Source organism: Camellia sinensis, chromosome 1 (assembly GCF_055761805.1).
Source record: "Camellia sinensis isolate YWXY chromosome 1, ASM5576180v1, whole genome shotgun sequence".
Classification (NCBI taxonomy): domain Eukaryota; kingdom Viridiplantae; phylum Streptophyta; class Magnoliopsida; order Ericales; family Theaceae; genus Camellia; species Camellia sinensis.
Window position 1 is genome coordinate 65576171 of NC_138961.1, and position 18372 is coordinate 65594542.

General features: G+C 35.0%; 1 protein-coding gene across 2 annotated transcripts; it reads right to left on the reverse strand.

Moving 5' to 3' along the window:
• Window positions 1-215: 215 nt before the first annotated feature.
• PFK4 (phosphofructokinase 4) lies at window positions 216-17529 on the reverse strand. Of its 2 annotated transcripts, XM_028198104.2 has the most exons (14): window positions 17105-17529; window positions 13341-13387; window positions 13181-13220; window positions 13041-13103; window positions 12775-12912; window positions 12178-12336; window positions 12043-12096; window positions 11879-11947; window positions 10559-10688; window positions 10419-10459; window positions 7974-8198; window positions 7077-7125; window positions 5702-5856; window positions 216-959 (listed from the first exon to the last, which is right to left on the reverse strand). In XM_028198104.2, exons 1-14 carry the CDS (start codon window positions 17357-17359, stop codon window positions 792-794), a joined length of 1593 nt encoding a protein of 530 aa, XP_028053905.2. In that variant the 5' UTR covers window positions 17360-17529; the 3' UTR covers window positions 216-791. The 2 variants fall into 2 exon arrangements, with proteins under 2 accessions (XP_028053905.2, XP_028053906.2); XM_028198105.2 differs by lacking the exon at window positions 13041-13103 and having other exon boundaries at window positions 17105-17527.
• Window positions 17530-18372: the final 843 nt, after the last annotated feature.

An 18372-nucleotide genomic window follows, 5' to 3' on the forward strand; every position in this document is an offset into this window, starting at 1 on the left:
TTTTTCAAATGACAAGAGCTTAATGAGTCACATCAATTTATATATAAACTATAATTGATGGAATAATCTTAATCAACAGTGAGGTATATCTTTTTAAATGGTTTTGTGCAGAGTTACTGTCAGCCATATATCTAGATATTTATTTTTGTCCTTCAGCTAGGACAAAAATATATGTTTTCCTCAAATCAGCAAACAGAAAAACCCAAATACTTTAATTCCTTCCAAATGTGTAAATTTTATTGCACCATTGCATGAAATAAGTCAAAAGGACTAAGTAGTTTTACAATGCACAAGTGCAAACAACAACTCAGTATAATAGATATTTTTTTGAATGTCACTAAGAAATGTTAACAAATACATATATATTTGAATTTCACTAACGCTGTGTTTGGTTGGGGAATTTGGAAAGGGATTTGGAAAGGGAAAGGAAAAAGGTGTGTGAAACTATGTGAAATGTAGGCATATTTTTTTTCACATTGCACCTACCTTTTCCATTTCTCTTTCTAAATCCCTTCTCAAATCCCTCAACCAAACACAGCATAAGAAAATGTCTAAAGTGTGTCACCTAAAAACAATCAAAACATCTTCTAATAAGCCACTGTATCTGGAGGACTAACATAAATAGCTATGGTAAAAGCTAACCTGTACTTAACTGCTCAATAAGAATGCTATATAAAAAATAAAAACAAAAAAGGCAGTATTGAAATTTACATCCCAGAACTGCGTGAAAAGAATAGAGGACACTTGCAATGTTCGGATTTGCAAGTCTTTATTGCTGTAATCCATAAAAATTAAATAGAATTAATCTTCATTTGGTTGATCACATCTAGAGTCTCTCTGTCAAGCTTTTCTTTCATCATTTCACTATTATGTAAGAAACTGGGTTGATTTGTGGATGCAAGAAGTCTAGCCCACATCCTGTCTGTTAACTTGACGATGTTCTGAGTTTCAGTCACACGCTGCAATGCCACACCATGACACTCAATATTAGATTTTAACGTGTCTATCATTATTAGATGAAGCGAATAAATTAACATTTACCACTTACACAATAGTTTTTTCTACATTTATTAATAGACTAGAATTGCCCCCCAACCCCAAAAATTAGACAAAACTTCACAATAAGTTGTATAAATTTTAAACTAAATTGTCAAAAAAGGGGAAATATAAAAAGGCTTTTTATTTAAGATAGCAGGAATGGATACCATGTGACTTTCAACGTTAAAAATATAAAGCTAGATGACAAAAAAAGAGGAAATGAGGACACCAATAAAAACCCAAGAACCACGAAACCACGAAAAATAAGTTGTCTACTCCAAATAACATCAAACTTGTTGAAGGAGACAAAAGGGCGAATTCAATCAACTTGAGGTTGTCATTATCTGAATCCAAGACGATGATATTAACAATTGTTTGTTTTTGATTAAATCATTTTCTTGTACCTAAGGTTAGTTAATTTATGTTACATATGATTATTAGTTTCTTGTTTTATTCTTTTTTTCCCCCCACGGTTTTAGCTTATACTATTACTTTACGGCAGACATTATCTTTCTTCATAAAAGATTGTTTGTGTCAGTGTCGCTAGTTCTTATTTATTAATTTTTTGAATATTTTAACAACGGTTGGAATTATTGATTTCTTTATTTTCACAAATATGTTATTAGAATTTTTTCATACACAGGATATAGAAAGTACTTTCACACCAGTTTCTTTGAAGGTTGGCACCACTGGGGAAAGATATACAAACATCCTAAGGTTGATTTTTCTCCTATCAATTTTTGACTTAATGGTGATGAAAACGTGCTTTCCATTTAAGGCTCAATTAGGAACTAAACTTTTAAAATTGAAAGGATGGTAAGTACGTTTTTCACCAATAGTTTAGGATGTGTTTCATTTTGGTCCTTGTAAAAATATATTGATGTATATTATTGATTGATGTATTACTAGATTGATTAATTACAATTCCTATACAATCTATATATAGAAGAAAATGTGGTAGTAGGTGTAGTGGAGGTGATAGTGGGTTAGGTGAAGTGGAGTGTGTGGTGAAGTGGAGATAGGTGAAGTGGAGTGTGTAGTGGAGTAGGTGAAGGTAAAGATGGGAAATTCTAACAGCCCCCCGCAAACTCAAGGAGGAGAGAAACTAACCAACTTGAGTTTGGAGAGAGTAACAAAACAAGAAAATACATAAAAATAAAAAAGGATAGGAGACACTGTATGGTCGTGTCAGACCGTTGGTGAAGACACTGTATGGGGTGTCATAACGTTGTAGAGGACACTGTATGGTGGTGTCAGACCGATGTAGAAGACAGTTTATGGGGTCATGTCGGACCGTTGTAGAAGACAGTTTATGGGGTCATGTCGGACCGTTGTAGAAGACAGTTTATGGGGTCATGTCGGACCGTTGTAGAAGACAGTTTATGGGGTCATGTCGGACCGTTTGTAGAAGACAGTTTATGGGGTCATGTCGGACCGTTGTAGAAGACAGTTTATGGGGTCATGTCGGACCGTTGTAGAAGACAATGTTGTGACAGTTTACGGAGTCTTGCTGGACCCTTGTAGAAACTAACCGGAATCAATGTCGGGACAGTTTACAGAGTCTTGTCGGACCCTTGTAGAAACTAACCGGAATCTATGTCGGGACAGTTTACAGAGTCTTGTCGGACCCATTGTAAAAGTGGCACCCTCAAAAGGTGTGCCCAATTTTGTCAAAAGGCGTGCCATCAAAAGGCGTGCCCAATTCATCAAAAGGCGTGCCATCAAAAGGCGTGCCATCAAAAGGCGTGTCCACTTTGTCAAAAGATGTGCCATGAAAAGGCGTGCCAGTTTGTCGGGCGGCAAAAGGCGCGCGATACGTGTGGCTGCCTCGGCTATTTATCCAAGACGAAGGCTGAGGCTGAGGCATACCATTCTGAAACCTCTGAAACCAACCCTTCGCTGAAAAAACTCTGCCTCTGCGGAGAGAGAAACTGTGGAACACTTTGTTGCCATTCTGTCACCAACCCTTCCGAAACACTTAGCAACCCAAAAACATGGCCTCTTCTTCCCGTCCAGTTACCCAGAACCTGCTCACGCTCTTTCCAGAACTGAACGAGCCCACAAGAGAAATAACTGGTGCGGTGGCCAGTGAACCGCAACCAAACACCTCTGGTTTTGCTCCATTGAACTTTCCGATGCGGTCGGTGGAGCAAAAAATGGCGATGCAGTCAGATGTGGAGGCCAACCAGTATACTTTGAAGACATGTGTGGAAAGCATGACGGCGGTCACTAATTTGTCGAACCGGCTGCAGAGTAGGACAAATGAGGTGCAGCATGTAAATGCCCAGCTGGCTCTGCTCCAACGCATGTATAAGGATGCGCGAGCAGAGATCAGTGTGCTAAAGGCAGAAAACAAGGAGCTGAAGCGGAAGGCCACCGTGATGTTCCGATTTGGAGGTCCTCCATATGCTGCAGTGGAGGAGTATGGGGGAGTGAACTTGCTCGGCGGCGTGGAAAACACGGAGGCAGCACCGTCAAGGGCTGCTCAGGACGGAGGCAAGAAGAAGAGACCGGCGGCAGAGTAGAGAAGAAAATCCTGCCTGTGGATGTGGTTGTTGTTTTTTTTTGTTTTTTTTTTTTTGTTTTTTTTTTTTTTGTTTTTGTGTAAAATGGTGATCGGGGTGAGCCCCTGATATGAATAAAATAGGAGTGTTGGGCAAATATGTAAATTTCGTGGGTTTGTTTTTTTTTTTTTTTTTTTTTTTTTTTTGTTTTGTTTTGTTTTTTTTTTTTTTTTTATTTATTTTATTTTTTTTATTTTTATTTTTATTATTTTTATTTTTAATAAAAAAGAGATATATATATATATATATATAAAATAAAGAAAGTGGGAAAGTGGCGGTGGATGCAAAGTGGGTTGGAAAGTGAAAAGATGAGAGAGAGGAGGCATGTGGGTGGAGAATAAAGAAAAGAAAAGAAAAGAAAAGAAAGGGGATCATTGTGTGTTGATCATTACCGAGAGAGAGAGTTTGTGCATGTGGACCTCATTTGAACAGCATGTGTAATGGGTCTTCTTTTGTCAAAAGGCTGACACTGCAGGCCAAGTGGCCTAAGCTCCAATGGAAAAGAACAGGTTGGCTTGATTTTCCCCAAAGACCTTATAGAATGAACAAACAAGAAAATCGGGGCGTATAAGAGAGAGGCCAAAGCTATTCATGTCTTTTGGTCCCAAAGCACAAGCATCGAGCAAGACATGCCACCCATTTTCCTGTGCCATGCTCATCCATTGATAAGAGTAACTAGTTCCTGTAACTCTGGATTGAAGAGGGAACACAAACAGTCCCCTGTTTTTCTGCTTCTTCCTCTTCCTCACAACCATCGTTTTCAATTTTTTTTTTTTTTTTTTTTTTTTCGAGTGAATTTTTTTTTTCAATATATTTTTTTTTTTTCTGCTCCTCTCTTCTCTGCAACAATAGTCATGGCTTCAACCGCTTCACTCTCGTAGTCATAAACGGTCGAAGCCTAAGCTGGAATCTGCGTCTTCGGACTCTTTGGCGGCTGCGTAAGCGTTCCAATCGGCGAGCAAAGACGACGACGATTTCTGCAGATCGTTGCTGCTACTGGGGCCTCCGGCGAACCATGCTTGGACAGTTTTTCTGCATAAGCTGGAATCTGCTTCTTCGAGATCTCAGGTAATGAGGTTGAGGTTTGTGCACTGGTATGTGGGTGAGAGTATGGATGAAGGAGAGAGAGAATTTGAAAATTTGGGTTTGTCCGGCGGACGGCCAAGGTGAGGCTACCGCCCGCCGGTGAAGCGGAATCACTAATTTCTTAACCTTGCTCTGATACCATGTAAAAATATATTGATGTATATTATTGATTGATGTATTACTAGATTGATTAATTACAATTCCTATACAATCTATATATAGAAGAAAATGTGGTAGTAGGTGTAGTGGAGGTGATAGTGGGTTAGGTGAAGTGGAGTGTGTGGTGAAGTGGAGATAGGTGAAGTGGAGTGTGTAGTGGAGTAGGTGAAGGTAAAGATGGGAAATTCTAACATATTTTTATTTTTATTATTTTTACAATTACAATTGCGACACATTGGACCTTGAATTTCAATTAGGTTTAGCCATTTAGTCCGATTAGAGATTTGGACAAAAAAAAATAAATGCGAGTTCAACATGGCTTTGGCATTAACTCCATGTGAGATTCACATGGTCAAAGAAAGCCATATGGCATCAACATGTGGTTATCCCGCCCAAATCCTTGAAGGGAGTTAACAGTTGGATTTAATTGAAACCAACTAAAACATGTAGGCACCAATGTGCTGCAATTGAAACCACAGGGGTCAAAGTGAAACCCACCCGAAACTATTGGGGTGTAAAATGTAAAGAGTAATGCTATACAAACAAATTTTCCTTACAAACTGATGTGGCAGTTGAGTTGTTCCTATTTCAATTACCAATGTTTTGTAAGTGCATGTCACATTAGTTTGAAAAAAAAAATTGTTTGTATAGCATTTATCAAAATGTAATTTACCCTAAGGTAGTGTTTGGATCATGAATTTGAGAAGAGATTTGTAAAAGGAAAGGAAAAGGGAAAGGTGAGGTAAATGTGAATGAAACATAAGCTTCCCTACCCAAATTTATGATCCAAATACAGCTTAAAGAAAATTCAGAGTCTCAAACACAAATACAAACCAATGGGCAAAAGTACTTACAGCAATTGGGATATAAGCATGTCTGCTGTTCACCGGACCAACTGTGAAGCCTGTGTACCCTGCCATTGCTCCATGCACAGCACTTTGAGCAAGCAGTGTGCAGTACACATTGTCTGATGCATTACTTGGAATTGCTCGGATCATGTATGTTGGATCTGAAGAAAATTTAAGTAGAGATCTTAAAACAATCAGTAACTAGATTCAGGGAAGATCCGATGTGCAATGTTTTCACTCTATACACAGATAAGATACCTTAAAGAAAGGTACAAAGACATCTTAGGAGAAACCATAAAATACACATGAGATATAGGCATGTTGTGTATTGAGTAATGTTAGAGACCCACACATTTACACCCACAAATTCACCCACATTGATGTGGCATGGGAGTTGGGCCTATCATCATTAAGTGTAACAAATAAAAAGTTGACACATATCCTGCCATATCATTGTTAGAATTGTGGGTACTTTTTTGGGGTCTCAAACATTTTCCTTGTGTATTAATGTGGTTAGATGCAAATATAAAAATCAAACGTTATCATTACACTAGAACACTAAATCTATTAATACTCTTGGTAAAGAAGCTTCCGAGGTTTAAATCAAAACTCATAATGATAGCTTCCATTGTTAGTGTCGAATCTAAAATGGGTAAAGAAATAAAAATGTGAAGGAAGGTATTTTGGTTGATTACAGGACTGTGTCTCATAGCCCAGAGAAAAATTTCTCACTCTCTCTAAAGGTGTCTACCCACGTAAATGGCATAACACTAAATAACGTTTAATTTCTTATTTTTACACGTTCTGATCTATTACAAATTTCAGCTATGATGCCTGCAACTACACCTCAATCTATGAATCATATAACGAATCCGCATAAATACTGAAGAGCTACAAGCCTACATTGCACAAACATTCCTTATCCCCAGCATCTCGTGTTCAAACTGACTATCTTAATTTCTACCAACTCGAATTAACTAAACCAAAATAATATAATTGTAAGCTCTTAAGTATTCTGTTATTAATTTCAGACAGGTAGTCCCATTTTTTGTCCCAAATTATGTCTCCAAAAACAAAGCAGTATCTAAATAGTGAAACTTTTCTAATTTTTATCAGAATTATCAAATGAATGATGACCGTTGAAGTGGGCTAACTCTTTTTCCTCACTTTTCTGGGTCAGAGAACTTTGTGAAAACATTGAGGCTATAAGACTTTGTTTTTATAATGAGTGAAGATATTGTATAAATAAGAGGCAAGAAGCCATGTGCACATGAGGAACATAACCAAAAAAAAAAAACTGTAGATAATGTCATTTGAAGGCACATAGAGTCCCACAGTGCAGCAAAGCAAACAAATTTTCATACAGAACTTTGGGAAGTACCTATATATTTTAGGTTTATTGGCATCTTCTGGACCTCCATAAAATGATCCTGTGACATGCAACATATACATCCAAAATAAACAAATCTAGAATGGTAGTAGGAAGAGGCTGATTAAACAGTAAGCAATTAAAATAAATTGGAAACAAAATATCTCATTACACAAAGTAGTAGATCCAATGCAAAGAATTGCACCGATTTAGACATAAAGCTTGCTAGTTCAATACATAATTCAAGAACCTATGTCAGTACCATGTTACCCATTTAAAAAGAATATCATTATCGCATAATCCAAATTTGGCTCTTTTCTTCCCTTATTTTCCATTTGGTCTATTGGCAACTTTGAAATAAATGAAAGGAATTCCATGGATCGCAATGACAAGTCACAAGGAAAGATGGTCTGGAATTTGAAGTACATAGAAGTGATCGAGGATGGTGTACTAGGACATCATGAAAATGAAAATAAGAATGATCCTACACTCCTAAAGCTGCAAGAATTTTCACCTTTTCTTTCTTATCCCCAGAACAAAAATAGAAAAAGTTCATGCTACATGGAACTGAGACTAAACATAACATTCCTGAAATGAATGAGAGCAACCTTGAACAAAATGGATTTGATGGATAAAATTACTCTCATATCAACCTTACTGAAAATTATTTAAAACATGAAAGGATAAACGTTATTGCTCCAACATATATACCTGTTCCTAAATACAACTGGAAGCCTGTACAATCTCCACTTTCATGAACATTGCACAGTTGGCAGCAGAATTTTATAAAGAATGAAAATAATCATATTTAGGTGTGATCAAAAGACAAGCATAGTGAATGGGAGCTAATAAATCCTGAAATAAGTCAAGAGAGAACAATCTGATCCTGTGAAAAAAATTGTACTACACCTTAATCTTCTGTGTTAGCCACAGACCAACATCCAGAAGTAGCCTATTTCCCGATGCGTCTTTTCCATCAACTACATGCATGCTCTGAGCAACATATTCCTGCCCCGCTCCTTCTGCCAACACAATCACCATATGCCCATTTTCCTTAAGACGCTGTTCAACAAATTCAAAAAGTCCACCCTGGCCTTCTAGATAGAATGGAGACTCTGGAATCAAGCAACAATCCTGTCCAAAACATATTGACCAATCTTGTGACAGTCATTATTTGAAAGACCAGTGATATAATCACAAAAAGTTAAAATATATTAAACCCCCAATTCCTCTTTCAACTTTTTAAATATATTCTAATAGCTGATAATCACACAGACATGATAAATGATAAATAATAGAGATAATGTTAATTCCTCGTAGAGATTCATCAAAGAAAAATCCCTACAATCATACAAATCCCTGCACTAATAAAAGAGTTTGCATACATATTTTCAAGTTCGTTTTTTATGTTTCTCAAAATAAGTTACATACAAAATGTAGTTTAACGTTTATATGCTCCTAATGTTTTTTCAAATAAGCAACTATTACCTCTGTTAGCGAGCTCAGCCAACTAATTTGTTGCTAGAGATTTCACTGGCCAAAATTTGCCAGGGGCAAGAATACTCTGAGGCGGTTGTTGCTGTGTAAAAGCTACGACTTTTAGCTTTTATTTTTAGTTAAGCTGAAATAACATATTTGGTGTAGCTCATAATAAAATAGTTTAATTGGAATAGTTTAATCATCTTTATTTTTAGTTAAGCTGAAATAGTTCAAGTTTATTTGAAAAAGCTGACTAAGATATGCGTCTCATCTTTTTGCTTATGCGAGAAATTATATTTATTGGAAATTTACTCAAATATTCCTCCTCTTTGCTTATGTCATAAACTATTTTAAATCTATACTCCAACAACTGCACCAAACTTGTTAAAAGCTTCCACTCAAAGCGAAAATCTTTAATTAGTTAAGTTATAATCTATAATATGTTCTAACAGTTGCACCAAACAAGCTATTTTTACTAATAATAATAGAGAGACACAAATACATTGTCTGCTACAGGAATGAAGCATATACATTTTCTGGATATAGCATTGGATATGTACGAAGTATGTCAATGCAAGACACAAGGAAAATGAGTGGAAACCTTGTCTGTGAATGAAGCTTATATAAAACTGGCTACATCTAGTACCTGAATGTTGATTACATCACAAAAAGAATCTTATAGATGGTACGACCACTACTAAGGTGGTGTTTGGCAAGATTTTGGTTTGGGTTTTTTTTGATTTTTTCCACTAAAAGACACAGTTTTTGCAAAACCAAAAAAAACAAATACAAACAAAATATCACATCCAACCCCATAATCATTTCACTTTTTCTCTCACAAACATCACATCCAACCACAAAAAAACCCAACTATCTTCCCAAACACCAAAAATTTTTTATCCAATAATATCCTACAACTAAAAAAACCTACATAAATCCCACTTCCCAAACACCCACTAAGATTTTTGCTAATAGAAATCACTATTAGTCCTTTAGTTGTCCTGGTACAAAAATATAAATATAAATATAAGCAACTAAGCTTACCTCTATATAATGGTGTAGCAATGGGGCCCACCATTCTAATGCACAATATTTGAGGAAAACCTAGAACCAAAACAAAGCCAAACTCATCCAAGTACCAGAATTATCAGACATATTTCCCCCAAAAAAATCTAGTATAATCATGATTTTCCAAGATTCCCCCTACATTTCCACAAGGATTTGTTGTTTATTTTAGTATCTTTGTAATCTATAGTCAAAGAGCCAAACTTTCAAGACTATACAAGTTCGTCTCACATAATGTCCACTATGTTCTTATAAATGTTCACTATTCTCTTTTTTATGCCAAATACATATCTGTTTGGCCATCAGTCACTGCTCAGTAAGAAATGAAGGAAGAAATGGGACTAGCCCGAACTTCTAGAGACAACCTGGGAGACATTCAATTAAGTACAACTAGGAAGATTAAAAAGAATTTTTCAGTGTTGGTCTCCACTAAATGAGGGTGCTCAGAGGCTTAAGACAGGCCTAACCTTTGGCATTATTTGCACAGATACTCTCATAAACTGCATTTTTACACACTGTGATGCAATGATTTTGATCACTAATTAATGCATTACTAAATCAAAGATGAACTAGGTTTGAACCTGGAGTTCCGCAACCATATATCTACTGTTAAATTTCTTCATCTATGCATAACACAAGACATTTTAACTACAGAGAGTTCGGATCGAGAATCTTAGAGATAAAAATAGGTGGTTATGTAATCTAACTACGATGAGAATGGACAGAAAATCTTTGAAAAAATTATATATAAAAAATAAAATAAAAAAAGAGTAGGCAGTTATGTACAACATCATGATCCTGTGATCTTACCACATCTCGGCTAGCCAAAGTTGCAATCATAGCAATGAACCCTGCAGAAGACAAGTTAGAAAAATGGAAGCACGAATTAGAAATCAAAAACTAGAGGTTATATGTGGAAGAAAAAATCCATTATATGGTGCTCAACCCACCACTGTATCGACCCATAAGCTTCACTATCCCAACTCCATTTTCCACACTCTCAACCTCAACATGTGCAGCATTAATGGCCCTCTGAGCTTCTTCAACAGCAGTGTCAAAACCAAAAGATTTGTCTATCACCTGAAACCAGACAAGTATATTTAACCAAAAATTTCAATAAAGATAACCTATAATTGAATTATTCAAAGAACATTACTTGCATGCATATAAAGAAAAACTACATAATTGTTGGTGCATGGTAAAAGTTCATGTTGCCGACTCCACTAGATTGGGACCTATATTACCTTAAATGAAAAATGGATCGTTCTAGTATATGGAACGAGAACTAGAATGGGAATAGGAAAGGGAACCGGTTACAAAATATTCTCTAAAATGTGGTACGATAAGGATACACTTGTAAAGATTGCACTATACGAATTTAAAATACTTCTAAAGCGAATTTCATTTTAACAAGTAGACATCCAATAAAATGTAGTTTTTTCTTTTCTTTTCTTTTTTCAAATTAATCTTGTAGAAACATATTTCTATGAGCATTATAACTCATACTTGACTTTTTGTCTAGTCAAAACTTCACTCACCTTATATTTTAGTACATTATATTTGATTTTTTTTCCCTCCTACAAAAAACTTTAGGTTGTGTTCATTCACAATTCCATTTCTCTTTCTTTTTCCTCATAACCCAAAATTCATACGCAACCTTAAGAAAATATATTGGAAAAGCTTTTGAGATCGCTTTGGATCACCAAATTTACCGTTTGGGAATGAAAATGTACCATGTTTCGGAATGTACATTTCAAAATGTAATTTGCTAAGGTATTAGCATTTTTGGTAACACTAATTGGGACACAAGGCTTAATTTTGGTTGTCTGAATAGATCCTGCTCTCAGGAATTGACTGCTATGGAAAACTCAGTATATAACAATTATACGAACATCCAAACACCACTTCAGGGCATTACTTGCTAGAATTCAATTCAATAAATCCAAGATCAAGATGAAGAATTAGTCATTACATTTACTTCATTACAAATAAACTTTAAATAGTTGCCCTATGAAGATGTAAATTAAGGCCAAGGTTGTCTTTTGGTATAGCTTTTTTTTTTTTTAATATTTTCCAAATAAAGACTACCAAACACATGCCTGAAGAAGTCATGAATGATGAAACTGGACATATCTTTTGAGTTATATCATAATAGCCAAGGTACAGTTGCCCAGCCTTCAGATTTGCATTTGCACTATATCATGAAAAGAAGCAGCATGGATGCTATGCTTCATACAACAAGAAAGTATAATATGGTTGATAGGACTTACTGCAATATCATTATCGATTGTCTTAGGAATCCCAGCTACTGCCACTTTAAGACCACGTTTCTCAACTTCCTTGACAAACATATGCAAGTTTAACATCTTGCCATCACACAGCTTGAGCGAAAAGAGAACAAGAGAAACAAATTTATATTCATGAAATTAATCACCTTGTAAATAGCAGCTGCTCCTTTTTGAGTCCCATCACCTCCAATTATATAAACCTAGAACCCAGAAAGAGAATTGTTTTTTAAAACTACTAAAACCTTGCATCCAATGGAAGGCAAAGGGAAAAAAGAAATCACCTGATTTATCCCCCGGTCCTGAATGTTATCGACTATCTTGTTAGTATCATGACCTCCTCGTGAAGTTCGAAGAATGGTGCCACCACGTTTATGAATATCATTGACTGTTTTAGGCATCAATTGCATTGTATTTTTAGAGTAAAAGCCTCTATATCCCCCCTGGAAATTTCCAGTAGCATCATGGTGTGAGGTTCCATAAAATGTTAAAATAAAAGGTGGTGCGAATGTCACCACGACATTATGCTTATCATATAAGGCAAACAATATTTGTTGTTGCATGAAATCTGACTAAAATTTCCTTTCTTTTCTAATTTTGTGCATTATTTCCAATGATTGCATGAATGAAGGGTCAAGGCGGATACACAATAATGCTAATATATACAGATCATTACTAAATAAGTCAGACAGTTGTTATAAAATCTAAAGACTAACAATTTGAATTGATGGTGTTATATTAAGGAAAACAAACATAAGTTGGGAAACTTAACATATCAAATTTTATTAAATCTTTTAGGAAAGAGATGTTATTAGACACCAGATATCAATTTAACTGCCCAAATATTCAGCATGAAGGAGATAGGACCACATCTAACTCACCTCAATTCCGAGTATGTCATCAACACCATACATATAATTCAAGCCACATACTATCTCCCGGATCACTGTATTGATCCCTGGGCATAAACCACCACAAGTGACAATACAAGCGCGCACTTCCTCAGAGTTGAAATAAACCTAATATTGGAGAAATATTTAGATCAAACTTGTTCGAAGTTGCAACAGCATTCAATGATGAGAGAGAGAGAGAAATTCCCCAGTGTTGATCCCTGTTAAAGCATTTAATGATTACATAATATACCTACCCTTTCTCGAGGCCCGGCACGCCGAAAATGTACTCCTCTAGGACTGTTCTTCTGAACAACAATCTGAAGGGAAGATAGAACCCCCAAAATTTGGTAAGAAAACATTACGAGAGAGAGAGAGAGAGAGAGAGAGCACTTACTTTATGAGCTACCACGTCTTCTGGACTGACAAAAGTTTTCCTAGCAAAACAGAAGATTTTTACGTAGAATGACCATGCAATGAAGTTTTGAAGAGGGGGTATAAACATAAAGGCGTTAATAACATAAAGCTTTAGAAAATTAAAGAAAATGTGAACATACTTGACAATGGCATAAGCTTGGCTCCTATGCAATGGATTTGGGTAGGACTGGAGAAAAGAGAAAAATGAAATAAAATAAAACTTATGAACCTCAATTAATCATCAGAAGAATGGCATCAAAATTCCCTAACATGATTAAATAGATGCATTAAGTTTGCACATCCAAAGATATAATAGATCTATATCACTCATCAACAGATAACAAACACCAGATCAATTAGATGAATATCCAATATATACTATATTTCACTTTGGCAGAACTAGACACACTGGCACAGTAAATTAAGATAATAGGAATTAGCAAACATTATCAATTGAAGGGTCAAGATAGCTTCTTGTTTGATGCTGATCAGTTTCAAAATCGAAAGGTATATTTGCCCATGTTGTACTTGTAAGATCACTTCATCAATAATCAACTAAAAAATCCACATCTACTTGCTGAACTGGTGCCACTTGCAAGAGTTACAACCTTACTAAAAATTAACTCCAATTACTTTGGTCATCTACATATCCATTTTTACCATTATAATACGGATACATGCTCCAACTTTAAATATATATATATATAGTAATTTTAAAATTAAAAAATATGCCCAGTTTAGTCCCCATTGGATGGATCTAGGAGGGGTAGTAACCAACTGCCATGTGAAATATCTATAAGCTTCTTCATTATTGCAATAGAATACAAACTTAGGCCAAGTTTGGGAAGACTAAATAAGTGCACTTTTTGACTTTTCTTGTATTATGTGTAGAAAAAGTAGAGAGGAGATGTTGATTGATGTGACCCAAAAAAGATAAAAAGATGAAATAAGTGCACTTTTTTAGTTTAGCCAAACTTGGCCTTAAAATTGTTGATGTGACCATTGAATCGACTCATTTTCCCTTGAAAATTATTTGTCTCTCTGAAAAGAGATTAGGGTTTTATGGTGACTGAATTTTTCTCATTAATGAAATTCCCTTTTCATAAAACTTCCACCTTCTTAAAGTTTGTCGCCGCCAGTACACCTGCTGAGTGCAGACCCAGGAGTTTGCTTCACACCCTCTGTCCCGCACAAGATGCTCACACAGCAGACTAGGGACTTCACTTCACACCCTCCCTCATGTGCATAGGGCGCTCATCTTACAACTTAGCTGTTTATATAGTGTGCATTACTTTCGTACTTAGCCGATGTAGGACTTCATTTCACAAGTATTCCCTTGAAGAGATGAATTCTCATTGAAAAATACATGCACAAATCCTGAATCTGAAAGCATAATTTTGAAGCCAAGCTAACTTAAGCAAGTACAATGACTATGAAAGCATAATTGTTTGATCCAAGTAACCTAACATGTAGAGACCCTAATTTTTTGTAATTACACTTGAAACCCTATGCCTTAGGTTAATTGCATTTTAGTTCCAAATTTCATAAAATTTTACAAAATAGTCCAATAAAAAATAATTTTTCTGTATTTTATTTTGTATTATAAGTAAATCCTAGAATGCCATTTTTATATTTGAAAATACCCCTAACACTTAGTTTTTATTTATTTTAACCCTTAGTCTCTACATTAATTCATACATTTTATTTTTTTAGCCTATTTGAATATTTATGAGTTCTTTGAATCTTTATTATTTATTTGAGCAAATAAATGTCTATAAATATCTTTAAATAAGTATTCTTATTATTATTTTAATATTTATTTGAGCAAATTAGTGGAAAAATATGTAGATATTTATTTCCTTCCTTAGTCCTTAAGCTAGAGGCTCATTTCCTATAAATTGAGAGCATTGCCTCAATTCCTTATACACACATTTCAGCAACCCAAGGAGAGAATGGGAGAAGGAAAGTGTGATTAGGGGGAAGTAGGGAAGGAAAAAAAAAAAGGTGCCTTCTTGAGTCAAGGTAAGAACACATCTCTCCCTTATCTTCTCCAATTCTTCAGCCATCTCATCCTATTGTCCAGTATGTCCTCTTATGTTGCATATTAATGGTACATAGGGCTTTTGGTGCATATGAAAGTGTGGGTATGATCTAGTGACTTTGTTTTGCAAATTTGTCAAATTATGCACTGCTGCAACTTCTCTAATTTAAAAGAAATATCAAATTTATTTATTTCTCAAATCTGAATTTAATGTAGGATATTTGGTGTGTTTAGAGCTTGTGATAATTTTATTAGCCCCTCATGGTGTGTTTTTAGGGCTTGGATATTTTGTTTAAAAATCTGGTTCCTGAGTCTCTGAAAAACAGTTCACTTCTCATAAAATTCCAAAAAAATCATCTCATGTTGGTTCTTTCGTCAAAATTTAGAATTCTGAGTTCTCTTTCCAACAGAATTTATTTGGGTGAAAATCATCGGGTAGATTGAGAGGAAAGCTAGTTTTCCCAAAGGATGACAAATCTGGACAAGTTTTCGAATATTGCTTGTAAATGAATTTTTGGAGGTGCTCTGCAAATTCTGAGAATTGGAACTAAAACTAGACAGGTTGATTATTGTTTCCATGCAATTTCAGCCCCGACTATGACCTGAAATTATTTTTACCAAAGCATTCTTGTTAACCTTACAGAACTGAACAGTGCTAGAAATGGTGTTTTATTGTGTTATTTGTCTCTACTTATTTCAAAGCATGCCTAATGTTGTTTACTTGCCTTACCATACTTATGTATGATTATCGTAGGCTATATTTCCTCTCTTATGTTTGTCTCTTACTCTTTTATATTATCAAATGTGACTAACTCGCTTATCAAAATATCTAACAAACGGGAAATGAAAAAGGGTTGGTAATGTTAAATCTTGCGTAAACGGTCTAAGCAAACCCTAGGATGGCACGGATGCATTCAGACTCTATGCAATTGGTTTCAGGGTGTCAACGAGCCCTTTGGTATGGTATGTGCAAGGTGTAAGCAAGTCCATTTGTTTGGCCGTCCCTTTTGAGGTCCATCGATGTCACTGCCCAATATATAATCGGTGTGAGCATTGGTGGTAAGGTCTGCAAAGCAGTAAAAGGGGGAGTTCTAAATAATCCAGTGTCCAATTCTTGTGGTTGGGAGGAAGGATCTCTTTGGGAGATTCTAGATGTCTAGTCTAACTACTAATTCAGGGAACCTTATTGTAGTAGTATATTATGTGTTATCCGATTTGTTCTACATATGGTTGATTGGTTGTTCGAAGGTAGGAGGGTGTGTGCGTTCTTACGGGGCATTTCAAGCTCATGGCGTGTCATGCTAGGTGATGAAGTAGCTTAAAATGGTGAAAGTTATTTCAAAGGCAAATAAGATGAAGTGTTAGAGCTGTGGTTCATTTGAAAGAGCTGTGGTTCATTTGAAGAGTTAGACTAGTTTTTTTTTCCTTTTGACTTTTGGTTTGGCAATGTTTTGTAATTTTATAATGGAACATAAAGGGATGATATGTGATAATAACTCTGATTATATATGTATATTAAGATGTTTTGGTTATCTATCCTACTTGTGTTATGTTATTATACTTATTTAATAGCCTGGAAGTTGGGGCCTTACATAACACTCAAAACTAGATTTCATATATTCATCATAAATATTCATACAAACTGCAAATGTAGTCCAGAATAACACAATTATTTTTTGAAATTTCAACTATAAAGCAACAAACAAAATTGGTTTATACCTTCTAACCTACATCATGGTAGGACCAAAATTTATCAAAAAATTATTTTTAAAATACATGTTTTTATGCATTGCATTGCACGGTTGACTTACTATATATATATATATATATATGGGAAAACATCAAATTGAAGAAAAGAATTACCGGTAAATCGGGAAGAAAGTTGGTCAAGTGAGGAACATCTTCGAGTTCAAATCCGTCATCAATGGTGTGGTTTGAATTTTGAGCTCTGGTGGGGTGATTATGGCGCCAAAGCAACTGTTTTCTGGAAAAGATTCTGGGTTTCAAATTCAGATTTGAGAAATTAGAAAGTGGGACGCTTAATAGATATCGACTACGAGTATATGAAGTTTTGGAGAGACAAAGTGGAGGAGGATTTCTAGATAGAGAAAGATCCATGGATCGTGGAAGAAAAACGAATTGTAGCTTAGGATGAAAACAAAACAAATGGGAGTGAACAGAGAGGGAGAGGAGAGAGAGAGCTAATCAAGAGTTTGAAAATTGAACAGGGAAAAGGAGAAATTTGTGTAAATTAACCGCAAGTACCACTAGTTATAAATGATCTCCCAAACACTTCATATATAAAAATAATTTTTGTATAGGAATAAAAAATAGGGTCTGGACGGTGTTCAGTCCACGTGGTGTTTTAAGAAGTTTGTAAAAAATTAATTTTTAATTTTTTTAATTAAAAAATTAATTTTTTAAATAGTGACTTAGGTAAAAAAAATTAATTTTTTTGGCTACAAAAACTAAAAGCTTGCTTGCCAAAGCAAGCCAACACAGTCTGATCTAATTCGGTTCATTAGGTTTATTTTTTGATCTTTTTTTTTTTTGGATAATTAGAATTGTTCACGTTTCAGAATTTACTAAGTATATTATTCCTGTAAAAAATCACGTCGATCGAATAACGAATATTAATATAAAAATGCTTTAGACCACTAATTTGTGGTGGCTCTAATGATGTGGCAGTGGATCACATCCACTGCCACATGTGTTTTGTGCCTTTTTTTTTTTTTTTTTTTTTCAACTGCCACCTCACTAGTGGTGGGGTTAGTGATGATAAATTAGTGGTTTATAACATTGCTCATACTAATATATTCGGATCACTTTTATCTGAAAAAAATAAACAGTCGATGTAATTTTTTACAGAGATAATATATTCAACAATTCTAAAATATGAACAATTTAAATTATTAAAAAAATATCTAAAAGTAAATCCAATGAGCCGAACTAATCTAAACAATGGACCGGGGAGGAAAGCCCCAGCCTAAAAAATATTTCGTATGATATTTTTGACTTTGATAATAGGATTTATTATATTTATATTTAGGGAAATATATAATAGAATAATATTATATATATATCAATTAATATATATGCTAGTGTATTAACAGATAATGTGATATCATTTG

Bases quoted from the DNA above. Each gene is read 5' to 3' on its own strand.
- PFK4 (XM_028198104.2), bottom strand. From the start codon at position 17,359: ATGGATCTTTCTCTATCTAGAAATCCTCCTCCACTTTGTCTCTCCAAA. The intron at 10,689-11,878 runs GTAAGTCCTATC...GTCTGGTTTCAG, and splicing joins CAATCGATAATGATATTGCA to GTGATAGACAAATCTTTTGG. The intron at 960-5,701 runs GTAAGTACTTTT...GTGGCATTGCAG, and splicing joins ATGCTTATATCCCAATTGCT to CGTGTGACTGAAACTCAGAA.